This window comes from Neophocaena asiaeorientalis, unplaced genomic scaffold (assembly GCF_003031525.2).
Source record: "Neophocaena asiaeorientalis asiaeorientalis breed wild unplaced genomic scaffold, Neophocaena_asiaeorientalis_V1.1 scaffold150, whole genome shotgun sequence".
Taxonomy (NCBI): domain Eukaryota; kingdom Metazoa; phylum Chordata; class Mammalia; order Artiodactyla; family Phocoenidae; genus Neophocaena; species Neophocaena asiaeorientalis.
Genome location: NW_020176571.1, coordinates 19,489,941 through 19,508,568, shown reverse-complemented (window position 1 = coordinate 19,508,568; position 18,628 = coordinate 19,489,941). Strand labels below are relative to the sequence as shown.

The 18,628-nt window shown below is 36.4% G+C and overlaps 2 protein-coding genes across 10 annotated transcripts in view; one reads left to right on the top strand and one right to left on the bottom strand.

Annotated features, from left to right (window-relative positions):
* The window catches only part of DNAI7 (dynein axonemal intermediate chain 7), a 70,306-nt gene extending 59,981 nt beyond the window's left edge, over positions 1 to 10,325 (top strand). For all 3 annotated transcript variants that reach the window (XM_024733512.1, XM_024733513.1, XM_024733514.1), the window contains 5 exons: positions 203 to 363; positions 3,350 to 3,506; positions 6,295 to 6,509; positions 7,922 to 8,089; positions 10,045 to 10,325. In XM_024733512.1, coding sequence (XP_024589280.1) covers positions 203 to 363; positions 3,350 to 3,506; positions 6,295 to 6,509; positions 7,922 to 8,089; positions 10,045 to 10,164 — 821 coding nt within the window. In that variant the 3' untranslated portion in view covers positions 10,165 to 10,325. The remainder of the gene's footprint in view (positions 1 to 202; positions 364 to 3,349; positions 3,507 to 6,294; positions 6,510 to 7,921; positions 8,090 to 10,044) is intronic.
* Positions 1 to 18,628, bottom strand: part of IRAG2 (inositol 1,4,5-triphosphate receptor associated 2) — a 62,508-nt gene that overhangs the window by 4,599 nt on the left and 39,281 nt on the right. For 5 of the 7 annotated variants that reach the window (XM_024733518.1, XM_024733519.1, XM_024733515.1 and 2 more), the window contains 5 exons: positions 15,308 to 15,455; positions 14,371 to 14,414; positions 12,619 to 12,681; positions 12,452 to 12,501; positions 12,065 to 12,166 (listed from right to left, as the gene is read on the bottom strand). In XM_024733518.1, coding sequence (XP_024589286.1) covers positions 12,065 to 12,166; positions 12,452 to 12,501; positions 12,619 to 12,681; positions 14,371 to 14,414; positions 15,308 to 15,455 — 407 coding nt within the window. Of the gene's footprint in view, positions 1 to 10,373; positions 11,052 to 12,064; positions 12,167 to 12,451; positions 12,502 to 12,618; positions 12,682 to 14,370; positions 14,415 to 15,307; positions 15,456 to 18,628 lie in introns of those variants that run through there. The other 2 variants (XM_024733520.1, XM_024733521.1) reach the window with 2 other exon arrangements.

Here is an 18,628-nt window from a genome sequence, read left to right as displayed (position 1 = left end):
CCTGCACCCTAACATTATACATGCCTATTCCCACTTTCAAGCTTAGCTTTGTGAATAGTTTTGAATCAACCACATTTTGAAAATGTTTAGCAGCTAAATAAAAACTTCATTTACTAGTATTAGAACATTTTCATTTTCCCACTAAGAAAATACAGAAATGTTATGATCTATTTAGAAACTGAACTAATCTGATGAATTTCAGCGCAGTTGTTGCTGTTAGAGAATGCCACTGAAAAGCCATATTTCCCTGAAGAAAATGAGGTTGATTTATGCCAATTTACAGCTCTGGGTGGAGTGCACCACTTGGATATTTTGGAGCTTCCTCCACAGTGTAAACCGAGGAAGGGCTGGATGATTGTGGAAGTAGGTTAATTCTTGAATCAAAATTTATGAATAAAATAATTTCTCATGCTTTTACTTCATCTCAAACGATCTAAACATCTAATGAATTTAACCCTATTAAGCAAGCACAAAGGAAACAATGTAATTTTAAACTGTCTTGAATGTATAAATTTGAATCAGATACTAAAGGAAAGGAATCTGAAATAATATGGATTTTAAAACTAGAATTCATACATGTTAACTTAATTGTAAACCTATAGTACTATGATTATATTGTGCCAATTTGGCCTTAATAATGACAGTCTATTTCAGAGGCTGGCAAGCTTTTTCTGTAAAGGACCAGATGGTAAATATTTTCAGCTTTGTGGGCCATACCAGCTCTGTCGCAACTCCTCAACTCTGCCACTGTAACATTAAAACAGTCATATGTAAATGAACGGGCATCGCTGTGTCCCAGTTAAACTTTATTTACAAAAACTGGTGGTGGGCTGGATTTCTCGGGGACCACAGTTGGTGGACTCTGGTCTAAATCAGTGGTTCCCAGCATGTGGTCCCTTGACCAGAAGCAGCAGAATCATTTGGCATCATCTGGGAATTTGCTAGAAATGCAAATTCATGGGCCCCACCTCAGTCCTACTGAATCAAAAACTCTGGAGGTGAGACTCAGCAGTCTGTGTTTTAGCAAAACACATCCCAAACTTTGAGAACCACTGGTCTGGATCTTTGATATACAAAGTGTGGTGTATGAACCTGAAGCATCAGCATCACCTGGGAACTTGTTAGAAATGCATAATTTGGTGTTTCACCTCAGATCTACTGCATCTGCATTTTAACAGGACCCTAAGGTGATTCATTTGCACATTAAAGTTTGAGGAGCACTGATCCAGGCAATGCCAATGCTGCTGATGTACAGATAGCCCACAGGAGTCGTAAGGATACTGATGGTAGCAGTTGTTCATTTTTCAAGGAGTTTCTCACTTCTGTTTCAATAAGCAGTAACACTTGCACTAGCATTGGCTTGGTTTAACTTTTGGTGGCCTACATCCCAGATACACCCAGTTATGTTGTCATGGCCCCTTCCTCTTTCCTTTCTTTCTCCCTTCTCCCTCCCAACCCCCTCCCACCCCCATCTCTCTGCTCTAACACATCATGTACATAGATTGTCAGCCACTTCTCACCCACAATCCTGTCCATTAAGGATCTTCATGCATTGAATTAGAGACGTATTTCTCAATTTTTATTTTTTTTCCATTATCACCCCTCTAAGGAGTCTTGGTAGACATTTTTTTCCCAACTGCCCCCCAGCCCCAAAATATTAATACCGCAGATATACTGTGTATCTGCTTATATGCTATATGTGTGTCTGTATTTTATACCTAAAAGAGTATAATTGTTTCATGATCCCCCTAAGCTAATTTTTACCCTCTTAGGGATGATATTGCTGTTCCTTTCCCCTTCTCCCCACAAATGAGAATGCAGTTATTAGGGTGAACGTGGGGAGATAATCTGGTCTGTAGCCACTTTGAAGAATCTACTTGAATCAACTTTCCCTACCTCAGGGATAATTGAAGGACAGGGAGGAAGCCAAGAAAGACACCCTTTGGTGGAGGTAGGCCTTCAAAACTCTTTATCCATAGGAAGGTCCCACCCTGAACTGGGAATTTCAAGGATTCATCCAAAGAATTGTTGTTCTTGAATTTTGGCAGGATATCCTGATACCACCACTCCAGGCTCCCAGTTTGAGCCCAAAGTATCCTCCTTCACACCTGTTTTTCTCTCCTGCAACAAAGACGCCTTCCTCCTTTTTTCCAAGTCCCTTTTTAATAATCTCACACGTACCCTAGAAATTTTCCCCATCCAATTTATTCCTCTATTTTGTAACTTTTTTTTTTTTTGCGGTACACGGGCCTCTCACTGTTGTGGCCTCTCCCGTTGCGGAGCACAGGCTCCAGAGGTGCAGGCTCAGCGGCCATGGCTCACGGGCCCAGCCACTCCGCAGCATGTGGGATCTTCCCAGACCGGGGCACGAACCCGGGTCCCCTGCATCGGCAGGAGGACTCCCAACCAGTGCGCCACCAGGGAAGCCCTATTTTGTAACATTTTTTAATCTTTCCCCCCTTTCCTAGATCCTTCTCTGCTAAATTCTGATAATGGACAAATCTCCTTTATCCCACAGACATCTGCCCTTGGCTTAATTTACTTTCTCCCCACCCTTCCCCAAGAGCTTTTTTGAGAAAAAATTGAAATATAACATTGTGTAAGTTTAAGGTATGCAATATGATGATTTTTCATTAATTTCATTCATTTCTACACTTCTCAAAAGGTTGCTTATACTTATTTCTGTCTTCCCACACACACCCTAACCAAGGTGTTGGAACATGGGATTTGGAGTCCTGTAGATTTTTTCTTTCTTTTTTTTTTTTTTGCGGTACGCGGCCCTCTCACTGTCGTGGCCTCTCCCATTGCGGAGCACAGGCTCCGGACGCGCAGGCTCAGCAGCCATGGCTCACGGGCCCAGCCGCTCCGCGGCATGTAGGATCTTCCCGGACCGGGGCACGAACCCGTGTCCCCTGCATCGGCAGGTGGAGTCTCAACCACTGCGCCACCAGGGAAGCCCTATAGATCTATTTTTGACTTCGGGCACCTTCTTGAAGTCATTTTGTAATCTTTGGCACATTAATTGATTTCTGTAAGTGCCAGTTATCCTCTCTGTTAAATATATGCCTTGTACAGTTACTTGGAGGGATAAAATGAATAGTTAAGTCCCAGCCAGCATAGGACCTGGCCCATAGGAGGGTTCTGAATTACATTCAAATGTCGTGATTTTTTTTTCCTCAAATCATTATCTTTAATTTTATTGTGACATTTTGTTAGTCAATCTATAGTTAAATGTGACCAAACTGCAGTGCTTATTTAAAATAACTGTATAGCTTATTCAGCAATATTTACATCTTTAACTGTTACCAGTCAGCTTCTAACTTGGTATTATTTTGGTCATTTTTAAAAGATACTCAAAGAAGGATTACAGAAATATACGTATCCTCCAGAAACTGCAGAAGACTTTGAAACAGAAAACACTTTCCCACCCATACAGGTCATGCTTGAGGTTCATGAGAACGTAATCTTTTTTGAGAATCCTATGGTTGCAAGGTGGGATGCTGAAGGTACGGCAGTGTCTTAACCAGCTTTGATAATTATGTAATGAAAAGAGATACAATAATATAAATTCTTATATCAAATTAGGAAATGCAGCGTGTAAACTGAGTTTCTAATCTTACATATTTCTCTGCCAATTCTAGGGTCTTTGTTTTGTTTGCTCTTGATGGAAAAGAATAGGGATTGGAGTTTTTTATAACTATTAGTTGCTGAAGTGTTTATATCTGCCATATTCTCTGAGAAATGTCTTTATGTTTATACAATTACGTTTTAAAAAAGAAGGAAATGAACAGAAATATCAAGATAGCGTAGCAAATCAAAAACAAACAAATGAAAAGCCTACTCTCTCTTGAAATGGCCAAATAATTCACACTGGGGTGATTAAAATTTGATTATTTTAATGCTAATGATTTATAAGTTGCAAAGCTTATTACAGCCAGGTACTGAGGATGTGGAGTGGGCAAATGGGAAACCTGAGAAAGAGGAAAACTAGCCACTGTATGCCTCTTTATGACTTCTGATGAATCATGGGAAATTATTGCTTATTCAAAATGTTAAATAAATATCAATAAAATCAGAAGTACTAACAAAAATACAAGCTAATAATTCACCAGTCATTAGCAGATACCTTATTTAGGGTTGGCAGGCTAAACTTTGAAAGGTCTCGGTCTTGTGAATTGATGTATGCACATTTTGGGGCTCTCAGATGAAAGCCGAATAGCTTTGTTTTTAGTGTAGGTGAATTATTCTACATCCATCTGTTTATTTGTGAAAGGGTTTACATACTAGATGATAGGTTTAGAACAGATAAGATCACTAAAGCACAGAGCTATTACTTTATTTAGTTAATGGGGGCAGAGAATTTAGAGAATATTTTGTACTTTAAACTTTTTCATGGTTGCTACAATACTCCATATTTTTGCTTGTAAAGACATAGCCAGAAGACATTATTTATTCTAGAAATAATTTATATATTAAAAACAGTATATTTTTATCAATACATTAAACCATAAAGTATATCAAAATGAACATTAGGTAATTTTTTCCTTTTATGTTGCTTTTAGAGGTTTCACTTTTCCTTTCCTTTAATGGTAATGTTCCTAAATATTTATCACATTAAAATTTATTCATACTCAATTAGTATTAGACAAGGTAAATTATCCCACATGATTCAGGGAAATACAATATGTAAAAATTGACTCTAACTACAGTAATTATACGACAGTAATCTACAACTCCAGTAATTTTTAAGCCATGGGGAAACTTTTTTTGCCAGGGAATACTAGAAAGTTGAAGAATTTATTTTTAGGCAATACTTAATTTTTACGTTTACAAATTAAAATAATTTTGTTAATGTAAAAACAAAAAGAGGAATTATAAAGAACTTAGTTTTCCAATATAATCGTATTTATTATATTGAATTTAAGACTTAAAAATAGTCAGTGAAACCCTTCATGTGAGAAGAGGAGAAAGCCAAGTGGGAATGAAGAGGGTGTTCTAGAAAGATAATGATTCATTCATTTGTTCCATAAATATGCTAAACAATAAGAAAGATGGAGATAAATGAGACATAGTTCCTTCTTCCAGGAGTTTTCAAAGTTGTAGGAGAGGCAGAGAGGGAAAATAATCAGAATACAATGTAGTAAGGTGCTATATAATAGAAGTGCTAAGGAGCAGAACAGTGGCTGGGTCCCATCTGGAGAGTTACGGAAGGCTTCTCCTAGGGTGGAATATTGAACAGGTCCTTAAGAGACTAAGAGAGCTTTCACATGTAAGTCTCATGTGGACATATGTCTTCATTCCTCTTGGGTATATCCCTAGGAGTGGAATTACTGGGTTGAATGGTAAATTGATGCTTAACTATTTAAGAAACTTGCCAAATTGTTTTTCAAAGTAGCTGTACCAGCAAGATACAAGGTTTCCCATTTCTCCACATCCTTGCCAACATTTGTTATTACCTGTTTTTTTGATTATAGCCACTCTAGTGGGTGTGAAATGGTAGTTCGTGGTTTTAATTTGTATTTCCCTAATGACTGGTAATGTTGAGCATCTTTTTAAATGTATTTACTATACTTTTGCATATCTTCTTTGATGAAATGTTGATGCAAATCTTTTGCCCATTTTTAAGTTGGGTTGTGTTTTATTATTGAGTTGTAAGAGACACAGAATACCACCTATTATATGATTGTATTTAATGAAAAGTCCAGAAAAGGCAAATCTTTAGAGACTGGAAGTATATTAATAGTTGCTTGGGGCTGGTGATGGGGATGGGAATTAACTATAAACAGACATAAGGGATCTTATTTGGAGGATAATAATGTTCTAAAACTGGATGGTGATGATGGTCGTACAGCTCGATAAATTTACTAAAAATAATCGCATACTCAAGACAGGTGAATTTTAAAGTTGTTTAAAAAGAAAGATGAAGAGAGTTTCTCTAAGAGATAAAGGAAGTGTCCTCTAGGAAGAAAGAACGGCATGTGCAGAGGCTCAGAGGTGTATGATGTTGTTGCAGAAGAAGAAAAAGTGTGGCTGGAAAGAGGTCTTAGAAGTGGCAAAGGAGGAAGCCGGAAATCAGAATCAGAGCTTCATTCTAAAGGTCTCACAACTGTGCTGAGGAGTTTGGACTTGATCCTGTAGACAGGAAGAAACTCCCAGCAAAGCTGGCTTTTTGTGGAGATTCTATTCTAAATGTGAAAAATCGATTTATACATATTGCAGTTATGGGAGTGGTTTCATTCTTATTTTTGCAGAGGAAAAAATGGAACTAATGTCACATTCTTCCGAATTATAAAGGTAAACACTGGAAAACTGATGGCATCAGCAATGTATCTTACAAATCGGAAGACAGACTTATAACATTCAGCCTGGACACTTTTGGCCCTGTTACCTTTATTCAAGATGCTCATGTTAACATGCCATACCAGTCATGGGAGCTAAGACCACTTGATGTGAATGAAGTACTTCTGACTGTGACTACAGTATATACTGAGATTCAAATACAAATTAAGGTAAACTGCTGTTATAGCAAGTCATGTCAAAGAGCTAAATCTGTTTGATGACTGTAAGTGTGTCAAAGCAATCAATCACTGCTGACTTACATATTGAAATGTGTCTTTTATAAATCTATTTACAATATACCTTGAACTGTAATTTTCTAAATGAAATATAAATTAAATAGATAGGAAATAGCATGTAATAAGTAAAGTACAAATTTGTACCCTAAAGTTACTAGGAATAGAACAATTGGTGAAGACATAAGCCTGGTTGCAGTATGACTTTCAGAGTTTCTGATCCACTCTAAAGAGGCTTCCTGATCTTATCACCTAGCCATTTGAAATCCCTTTTGAGTGCCTCCATTGCTCATCACTCAGAAATTACACAGTCTGAAATTTAGAGACACAAAAAGTAGATTTAGTGGTTGCCTGAGGCTGAGGGTGGGAATGAGGATTAACTGTAAATGGACATAAGGGATTTTATCAGAGGGATGAAAATGCTGTAAAACTGATTTATGGTGGTAGTTGCACCACTCAGTAAAGTTACCCAAAAAACCACTGGACTGTGCACCTGGGTGAATTTTATGATATGTAAGATATACCTCATGAAAGTTGTTTTAAAAAAGAGAGAGAGAGAAAAAAAAAGAGATAACCTGAAATTCCTTATGACTGTGGCAGGAAGGCTAGAATATCATCAAATTTGGCTTTTAAAGTCAGATGAGAGATGTGAACTCTCTACACCTTCAAATTGCCACTTTGCAGACATTTTTTTTAATAAATTTATTTATTTATTTACTGTGGCTGTGCTGGGTCTTCATTGAGGCAGTCTCAGTAGTTGTGGCACACAGGCTCTCTAGTTGCAGCACGTGGGCTCTAGAGCATGAGGCCTCAGTAGTTGCAGCATGTGGGATCTTAGTTCCCTGACCAGGGATTGAACCCAGGACCCCTGCATTGGGAGCATGAAGTCTTAACCACTGGACCACCAGGGAAGTACCACCACTTTGCAAACTTTAAAACTGGATAATAATTTTGCATTATTATGTTAAAATTTTATTATATATGTATAAAAATATTATGATCCTTAAAAGTTGCAACATGATTGCTGTCAAATAGCTATTATATATCAATATGAACACATGTAGTATTCTTAGATCATAATTTATAAAGCAGGAGACCTGAGAGATCCTTCAGTTCAGTCCCTGGATTGCTCAGATGAGCCCAAGAAGAGTTGATAAACTGCTTAAGGTAACGTGGAGACTTTGCGGTGGAACTTTTGGATCAGGCCTAAAACATATCTGTCCTGCATTCTTTTTAATATAGGATTTTGTTTTAATAGTGTAAAGAACCTAACAGCTGGACCTAGAATGATAATGAGGTAATAGTTTCTTTAACTTGTATAAATGCGTCTTTTTTCTTATTGAAACTAGGAAAACCTCTGCATGTTAGCGTCAATCAAACTAAATAACAAAAAGCATTCCTCTATTTTGGAAGAAAAGTGGATGACTCCTGTTTCTTTCATTATTGCTTTGAAAGAAGCTGGACTGAATATCTTCCCTACTGGACACTCTCACTTTTATGTTATTATAAACTATAAGGTAAGAATGAATCTTTCCAAATTTAATGTGCTGGACATTTAGAATGTTAGCAAGTGTTAAATTTTATATAAATCTTAAGGTACACCAATGGTTTTCTATATTCACTTATATAAGATTATAGTTAGAAAGGAAGGAATAAATAGCATGACCAGAAATCCAGGGTTCTCTCAAATTTAATAATCTATTGTATGATCTTCATAATGACACATGGAGCGTAACCACAGCTGGTCAGTTTAGTGTAAAGGTAGAGTCTGAGCAACTTCCCATTTCCTGTGCTTTCTTTCTCCTTCCAGACTGGATACATGTAAGATTTCTTAAAAGAGTAAATGACTCAGCAGTTTCCCAAATATGATAAGTCAGGCAAAATTAGACATACAAGGACCACCAAACCCACTTCCTTCTATTTCTCGACAGAGCCTCCCTGTCTGCGTACAGCTTCATATGACGCATAAGTTTAGTTAAATGAGATCCTTCCATGTTAAACTGCGAGCTCCTTGAGGGGTGTGGCCGTTTCTTAATCAGCTTTGATTCTTCTAGCACCAAGCCTATTCCTAGAATACAATAGATGTTTAGCAAATATTTATGATGCATGAATGAAGACAGAGTGGCTTCTAATCATGAAAGGTGTTTTGGGCAGAAGAGTTCTATACTCAAGAACAAGTTTATAATATACCAGAAAATGGCAATATAGGTAGACACAACATTTGAAAATAATCCCGTCAATAAGAGTGCATACATATATGCGTAGGGGAAAAAAACCAACCTTAGTTTTAGTAACTCAAATTGCCAGTTACTCTACAAATGCTGAATGTCATATACTGGTCATCTTTTCAGAATATTATACTCAAGACTTTTTTTTTTCTGGATACCTATATTCTAGACATTGTTTTAGATGCTGAGGAAACAGTAAATAAAACACAGGTCCCTGCCCTTGCGGAGCTTACATTCTAGTTGAGGGAGGCAAAAATAAACAACAAACATAATAAACAAAATTATCTTATATGTCAAAAGGTGCTAAGTAGTATGGAAAAGGAAAGTTACAATACCAAATAGGGTGTAGGGGGGAGAGGGGTTCAATAAAGAGACAAGATTTGAGCAACGCTTCAAGGTGGGGAATTTAGCCAAGTTGATATCTCTGGAAGGATATCAGCTTCCAGGTGGAGAGAAGACCTGGGGAAAGAGCCCAGAGGGTGTGGCCTGATGTGTTTGAGGATGGGAGGGACAGCAAGGAGGCCGGGGTGCCGAGAGAGCAAAGGGAGAGGAACAGGGGATAAGGTCAGAGAGATAATGGGGTGTGTAGGGGGGATGTCAGACCACAGAGGCCCTTGTGGAGCATTGTTAGGACTTTGGATTCTACTCTGAAAAGGGAAGCCATTGCCCCGTTTTGAGAAAGAAGTCATGTAATCTTACATTTTATTTTTTTAATATTTGAATTTTAATTTATTTTTTAAGTTTTTTTAAATTTTTATTGAATTATAGTTGATTTACAATGTTGTGTTAGTTTCTGCTCTACAGCAAAGTGAGTCAGTAATACATATATTCACTCTTTTTTAGATTCTTTGTCCATATAGGCCATTACAGAGTATTGAGTAGAGTTCCCTGTGCTGTACAGTAGGTCCTTATTAGTTATCTATTTTATATATAGTAGTATGTAAATGTCAATCCCAATCTCCCAATTTATCCCCACCCCCACTTTTCCTCCCTTGTTAACCATAATTTTGTTTTCTACATCTGTGACTCTATTTCTGTTTTGTAAGTAAGTTCATTTGTACCATTTTTTTAGATTCCACTTAAAAGTGATATCATATGATATTTGTCTTCTCTGTCTGATTAACTTCAGCTGACTTACATTTAAATGGATCTGTGTTGAGAGCAGACCAGACTGTAGGAGGCCAAGGATGGAAGGGAGACTAGAGAGGCTCTACGATCAACTCTATTTGTTTGTATATTGACAGCTTCCTTTGGTAGAAGTGAAAGCTTATCGACAAATGGCCCTGTTAAGTTCTGCTTTTGCGTTTGGTTGGAGCAAGTGGAATATAGTATGTGATTCTAACAAAGTTGTATTTCAGGTATAGTATGCAAAAACCCCATTAAACTATTTTGTGCTCCAAAAGAAGATACTCAAAAGCTAAATGAACGTAGACCATGGTTTCTCCTTTTAAAAAGGTGAAAAAGATTAACGTTCAAAATGGAGTTTTACAACTTCATTTTCTTTAATTTTGTCAAAAATTGGGCACAAACCCGTGTCCCCTGCATCGGCAGGCGGACTCTCAACCACTGCGCCACCAGGGAAGCCCAGGAATTTAATCTTTTAAAGTAACTTTCTGTATTTAGAAAAATATCAAATGTTTGTTGTAGAAAATTGGGATGCTAGCCAAAGAACAAATAAAAAGGGGAGATTTACAAAGAACATGTGTAAGTTAGTCAATTCTCACCACTCATAATTAACCACTGTTGTTACTGTGATTTTCCTTCTCAGCATGTGCGTGTGTGTGTGTCTGTGTGTGTATTAGTAACTACACTTTAAAAAGCAAATGTGGATGCTGTATTTCTCCGTGTATTTTTCATTCAATGTATCATAAAATTTTTCTCATTAACAATTGATTTTACTCTTTTTTCGGTAGGTTTTTTTGAGCAGTGCTAAAGTGGAATAACGTCAAAGTGTCATTTCTTCTTTCTCTAAAAAATCTTAATACTTTTAAACATGTTTATGAAGATATGTTTGGTATAAAACTACCTATGAGCTGGGAAGTAGCAAATGGGTTGACTGTATTTAGATAAAATCATATTATCTAAAGAGGGGTCCTTTACCTGAACAAAACTTGTTTCATGTTCATGTTTCATATTCACTGATGAGTCCCTAGTTGGATTTGAATTTTGAAATCCCAAACTTACAGTCCCCTCATAACTGCCAAAGGGAATTGTGTCTCAAAGTTTTTGTTTTTGTTTTTCAGTCAAACACCTATAGGGAATGCATGTGATAGATTTTAGTTTGGTTTTTAAAGGCAACAAAGCCCAAAAGCCAGAATTCTTGTAGGATTTTCAAGGTTTCAGTCTTCGTTTGCGAAAACTTTGCAATAGAAATCATACCATACTGACAAAAATTTAAAAATAGATTATAATCTTTTCAAGGAAACTCTTGATTTTTTTCTTAACCCAGATTAGAAAGTATCCATTATGTTAACTCTAAATCTAAAAAGAGTTCAATACATGCAGTTAGACTCCCAGGATTATTTAAGGAAAAAGTAAAGTGCTTTGAGGGTAGGAACTATGTCTTTTTCATCTTTATACCTCTTAAGCTTGAGCGTAGTGTGTCTCACATAACAGGCACGCAATGAACGTGTTATAAAATCAACATAAAATCATTTCATTAAAATCTCTACAGATGAGGAAACTGAGACCAAATAATGTTAAGCAGTTTGTCCAGTGTCACCCAAGGATTTAGGGGCAGCACGTCTTCTTCTCCCTCCCTCTTGCCCTCTACCTTTCATTATAGGAGTATATTTTATTTGTTTAACTTGCTAGATATAGAGATAGCAATGTAGAGTTTTATGTTTCCCCTAGTCTTCATTTACTTAAAGGGAAGACATGTATATATAATGTGCATATATTACATATTACATTATATGTTGTCACTAATTCATCTAAGTAGATGAAAATTTTATTTCTGTGGCTCTTTATTGACCTTTCCCCCTGATGACAAGAAACCTATACAGGAAAAAAATTCTCTTCACATATCTGGCAAATTCCAGGTTCTTTTCTAACTTAAGACCTCAAACCTTGAAGTACTGAGTGCTATGAGAGTGAATGTATTAGCAAGTAACATTTATATAGTACTTTATAGTTCACAAAAGTCTTAAACAATGAATGATCTTTTTGATGATGCAGCATTGACCTCATCTCCACAGAATAAAACTGATCCCCACTATTTATGCCCGGCACATCAGGTTAATAAACACATCAAGCTTCACCTACTTTAGTTCACATTTTTCTTCTTCAGCATCTGCCCAGGAATAGGTGCTAATAAATCGATGTAATGAGGGACGGTGTTCACTCTGCTTTGACCCCAAAATACGCCTAAGTAAAGATGATTATAGCCACTTGTCAAATCAAATACTTCTGTAGCCATTACCAATTTATTTCCCACTACCTAAATCAATACAAAAATGATATTTTTTCCTTGGCATATTCATATAATGCTTATTTCATAAGAAATAATTTCATGAATATATGCCAATTTTTATTATTCTGCATATACTCCATACAAATCAAATGTTACTATATCACTTATTTCAAACATTAACTCTAGCCCAGTTATAAAACAGTAAGGTTCCCAAAGAGCAACCATAAAATTACACTTACCAACTGCTTGACCTCCTACTGAATCGGTCATTATTTTCCATCCCAGCCACCTTTAAAGTTCAGATGTTAAGGAAATAATGAAATATGAATTTAGTGAAGTAAATTTATATTTCTGTCATATGGAAACAAATTTGCTTTTGACTAAGAACACTTAGGGATTTGCTTACCATTCCTGCATTTCCAATATTTCTGGGCAAAGAGGCAATGGTCACTCTTCGAAGAGAAGATGGCTACCCAAAGGGGGAAAATGTACACTTAGAAAATTCTCAATGTTTTATCCTTGTATGAAACACTGATGGGTATTCTTGAATGTACACATCCATGTACTTGATCACTGATGAGTTAGGAGACATATTTTCAAGGATTTTGTTATGGCCAAATTGCCTTCCAGAAATATTCTGCCAGTTTATATTCTACCTTCTCCAACAATGGATAATTTTTGCCAATCAAGTAAGGAACATAAGGCTTTCTGTTTAGGTTTCCAGTAACACTGAACACTGTTTTTCTATGCCAAATAACCCTGTATGTATCTGCTCTGAGAACCACCTGTTTATGATTTTTGCCTATATTAATTTTGTTAATGATATTTCTTGGCAGAATTTTTTTATTGTTAATGTAGCCAAATCTTTTCATCTCTTTCTCTCTCTCTCTCTCTTTTTTTTTTTTTTGTTATCTTTGGTTTGGTTTGGTTTTGTTTTGGGCCACATCATGTGGCATGCAGGATCTTAGTTCTCTGACCAGGGATCGAACCCGTGCTGCCTGCAATGGAAGCGTGGAATCTTAAACACTGGGCCGCCAGGGAAGTCCCTCATCTCTTCCACTCTTTTGCTATCATTTCTTTTATGCTTGGAAAGGTTTTCCCCAACTCAAGAGGAGATAAATATGCACCTATTTTAGGGATTTTTTTTTCACGGTTTCATTTTTTCCATTTAATACATTTAAGGATGAGTATGACATTATTATGAATGGATGTGTTTATACCTCAGCCTTGAGATTTGTACAGGAGAATGTTATATTTTGTGGCTCTTCACATTTAAATAAGTAGAACTTCAGGAAATAAACTGAAGAAGTTTTATGTGAATACTTTTCTTAAGCCACCATTTCTAATTTATTTTTATAGGTTAGTTGAACGTCAAAAATCTCAAATTGTGGTCCAAAATCCTGGGTTCTAATCATGATTCTGTCACTACAGGATCATAACTAATCACTTAACTTCTGTGAAAGTTAATTTCTTCATCTGTGAAAAACATTTGGATGGAATGATTTTAAAGTCCCTTGCTCAAAAATTCAGTGAAATCTTGATTTTCAAACTGACAGAAACTGCTGGTTGACTTTCAATATCCCGTTTTCCCCTTCTACTTAGTAACAAACCCCACTAATTTTTAGTTAGGCATACAGCCTCCAGAATAAAAGCTGTTTTCATCTTATTTCCAACGAAGAATGAAAAGGGAAATGTTATCTGGGACTTCTAGGAAGTGTCTTCAGAGGTAGAGAGAACACCTGTTCTCGCTTCTTCCTTTTTCTTGGAGCAGGACTCAACATAATGACCAGGACTTGGTACCCAGAAATGACAAAGCTATCTTAGACTATGAGATGGAAGCAAAGCGCTGAGGTCGGTGACTCGGCAAGAGAGACGGGGACTGGGATTTTGTGAAGCTGTTGGACTGCTTATTCCCAACTTTGGTTTCACATGAGAGAGAAAGTATCGTTATACCGGCTTTCCTCTCGCTGCCAGGCAAACTTAATTGATGTACAAATATTGCAAGAAGTACAAAAGCGTACATATATAAACACACATGTATATATACATAACACATATATATGAATTAAAATCACTGTTGTTTTATGATTTAAAGCCATGTTGCCTCAAGTAATATTTTAAAACCATCTCAGCTATAACATTTGATAGACTTTGTTACCTTAGAGTTTAGAGAAGCTGAACGTTTTTTAATTTGGCAGTCACCTGAAAGGGAAAACACATTTGTGTATTTTTGGAATTACATGTGCAGTTTAACGCAATGGTCTTAATTCTTTACAAAGAGAAGCAATGGTTAGAAAATATTTATTTAAGACCCTAGAGACTACTGAGCAATATAAATACCTGGTTATTTGGTGATTCACAACGTTAGTAATCTGAACCAATGGAATAAGTCCTCTATGTCACTGCCAATGTCCACCATGCCTGCCTAGCACAGATGGGGCACTAAATGAATGTCTGCTGAATCAATGAGTCCAAAATTACAGATCAGAAGATCATCACATGTTATTACTTTTCAAGAAGAGGCAACAGATCATTAAAATGAAAATTCTGCCCATAGACATTCATACTGTCTATTTAAAATAAAACTATAAGGTTCATATAAGCCTTCTGTTAAGATATTCTCCATGGTCTCAGAGGTCTCCCTATTTTCCAATCTATTGATCAGCTTACCCTGTCACAGTCCTTCCTTGTTCGAGGGATACAAAACCATTGTTGATAAGAGTGGTTCATTTATGCTATTGTGCCTTGCTTTATGTGTGGAGAAAAAGCCAGTTCTAACATATCCTAAGTAGACAACACTGGGGTCAACTCAATGAGTTGGATTAGTTACATTCTCTCATGTCATCATTTTAATGAAATCTTGGTGTCTACCATAAAATCCATCTTGTCTCCTAATTTGTTTTCTAACTGACATCTTACTCTGGGCTATATAAATAACAGGAATGAGTTATTTCTTATATTCTATATATCATATCCTTCTAATATAATCTTAACATAAGGGTCTTATACTAAAGACATTATATAATAAGAATTAGTAAGAGAGAGAATGAAAAAAGAAAGACATAACTGATACAATTATCTTAAACTTTTATTACCTTCATCTTCAAGAGGGTTAAAAGTCCTTTCATTTTGCAGAAGAACCTGTTTTAGTTCTTCTAATTCAGCATGTTCTTTGGCATACATTCTCTTCAGATTTTCTACATGCTGAATCATCACTTCGACGGCTTTACTAACCCGGCTTTCCTAGCAGGAAAAAAAAAAAAGAACAAATTTAGGGCTTCCCTGCTGGCGCAGTGGTTGAGAGTCCGCCTGCCGATGCAGGGAACACGGGGTCGTGCCCCGGTCCGGGAAGATCCCACATGCCGCGGAGCGGCTGGGCCCATGAGCCATGGCCGCTGAGCCTGCGCGTCCGGAACCTGTGCTCCGCAACGGGAGAGGCCACGACAGTGAGAGGCCCGCGTACCAAAAAAAAAAAAAAAGAACAAATTTACATTGAAAATACTATTCTTGATACCCAGTTAAAGGATAGTGAATGAGACACATGCACTTATCTTCACTCCATCCTTAAATCCTACAAAAATGACAAGGGATTTTTTTTTAAGGCATGAATAGACAAAAGTAAATAGAACAGAAGAGGATATAACAAATTTTTGAACACCTGCCAAGTAGAAGGACCGGTGGTAAATGACTAAGACCTGAAAAGCTGAACCCTAAAAAAAGCAGTAAGAAAAGCCTAGAAGCCACGTGGGTTATACCACAGAAAGCTGCAAATGCTCAGGAATTAGTGGTGCCTTTGGAATTAAGCTTGGAGATAGAACAGAAGAAATGGTTGATAATCTGTGTAAAAAGTGATTAGATTCACAGATCCCCTCCCTTACTCAGGTCTGCTGAGCCCCTCTACCACTTTGGTGGAAGACTACAAAAGCTGGCTATCTAGAGAGAGTTAACCAGAGTGTCTGTGGATTGAGCAGTAACAAATAGTTGATGGTGAGTGGATCATACAGAAAAGAATAGATTTAAGCAAAAGTCTATATATATATTGAATCTAGAGATATGGAGCCTTATTCTTCCAACTATCAAACACTTGTAGCCAAGCTTATACTCTCAAGACTGGCAGTTGGAAGACTTCTCTCTGAGGAATCTAACATTGCAAGATGACAGTCTTAAAACTACCAACGTTAAGAGTATCCCAGTGACACAACCTAGCTTGTGTGAAGCTCAGAGCCAACAAGAAACTTCCCCACCCAACATATACAGAGCTCCCAGTCAGCTGTATAGTGGGTCATCACTAGCCAGAGGAAAGCCTCTAGCCTGAGAAAAGGAAATCAAAACAAAAAGAAAAAAACTAAAATTTCAATGAAACTATCAATATCTTCAGAAAAGTAAGAATAAGTATTGCATCTATGAAATAAGAACAAGATATTAAAAAGCAACATTCTGAGAATTTTAAAAGTCTGGAAATTAAAAATATGATTAAAAAATATGTAACTTAAGAGTTTCAAGGTAAGATTAAGGAAATTTCTCTGAAACTAGAGCAAAATGACAAAAATGTAGAAAACAGACAAGAAAGGACCAGTTCAGGAGAAAGGAATTCAAGAAGTATAGAAAATGTAGAAAAATTCCATCAAATGTAGAAAAGGAAACAGTTCAAAAAAATCTCTGAACTCAAGAAATAACTTTCCAGCTTAGGACCTAAAACAGTGGTTGAAAATAAACCCATGCCAAGGAAGGACAGTAGGGGTAAGAGGATATCCTAAAAGCTTCTGGAAAGTAAAAAGGGATTATAAACAAAAGTTCAGGGGTCAGAATGGCATCAAAGTTTGATAGCAACTCCAGAAGCTAAGAAGAAGATAAAAAATCATGAAGGAAATGATTTCTAATCTAGAATCCTTCACCCGGCTACCGTAAAGACATAAAGAATAAAGCCATTTTCAGTTATATAACGTTTTAAAAAGTTTACCTCCCAGGCATTCTTTCCCTCAGCAAAACGCGTGAGATGTTCCACCAAAATAAAAAAGTAAGCCAGCAAAGAAGGAGGTATGGGATTCAGAAAATGGGATTCAACTCAAGAAAGAAGTGAAAGAAATCTTCATTTAAGAATTCCTAAGACTTTTGTGTTGAGCCTGAAGAACAGTCAGTTGAGACTGACAGGTCAAAAATCTCTGGAAGCAACATCTCAATGAAGAAATTGACAGAATACCTGATGAGTTTGAATGTATTGTGAGATCTAGACTCCCTGGGAGAGGCTGAGAATAAATTAGAGATAAGTAAATAGAAAACTAAGCATAACAATCATGGCAAAGGAAAATGATTAACTCCACGAAGAACATGAACATTGTGCAAAGAAGGAAAAGACATCATAACAGACTACTGTCTCTGCTATGAATAGAATTTACACGGGTGTAATAATGTTTACACATAATATAGATCTAATATTATTCATCCACTTTTTTTAATTAAAACTTTTTATTACGATAATTTCAACAGACACAAAAAGTAGTCAATAAACCCACACATATCTATTAACCAGTTTCAAGAACCACTAACATTTTGCTATATGAGTTTCATCTCAAGTTTTGAATGCTATTTCTTTTTAAGTACAGGTGATGGACATCATGTGGTTTTACTCATAAACATTTCAGTAAGTATCTAAAAAAAGAAAAAATAGGAGTGTATTGTCTTAAATAACCACAATGCCATGATCACGTCTAACAACATTAACAGAAACATCTTATCATCTAATCCATATTCATATTTTCCCAATTGTCTCAAAAACATCTATTTACAGTTTTGTTTGAATTGGAACCTGACAAAATACATTCATTGTATTTTTTCTTTTTTTTATATTGATGTGTAATTCACAATATAAAATTTACTATTTTAAAGTGAACAATTCAGTGACATTTAGTACATTCACCATGTTGTGCCACCACCACTTCTATCTAGTTCCAAAACCCTTTCATCACCCCAAAGTAAACGCCCATACCCACTAAACAATTACTCCCCACTCATCCCTCCCCACCAAAACCTAGCCAATACCAACCTTCTACCTTTCTCTAAAGATTTACCCATTCTAGATACTATATATAAATAGTATCTAGAATGGGTAAATACAATATGTGACTTTTGTGTCTAGCACCTATAGTTTGCATAAATTTTTCCAGATTCATCTACATTGTAGCATGTATCAACACTTCATTCCTTTTAATGGTTAAATAATATATTAATAATATGATAATAATATTGCAATTTCCCCACATCCTTGTCAACACTGGTTATTTTCCTCCTTCCTTCCTTTCTTTTTCTATTATTATAGCTATCCTAGTGGGTGTGAAGACGTATACCATTATGGTTTTGATTTTCATTTCCCTAATAATTAAGCATCTTTTCATGTGCTTATTGGCCATTTGTATATC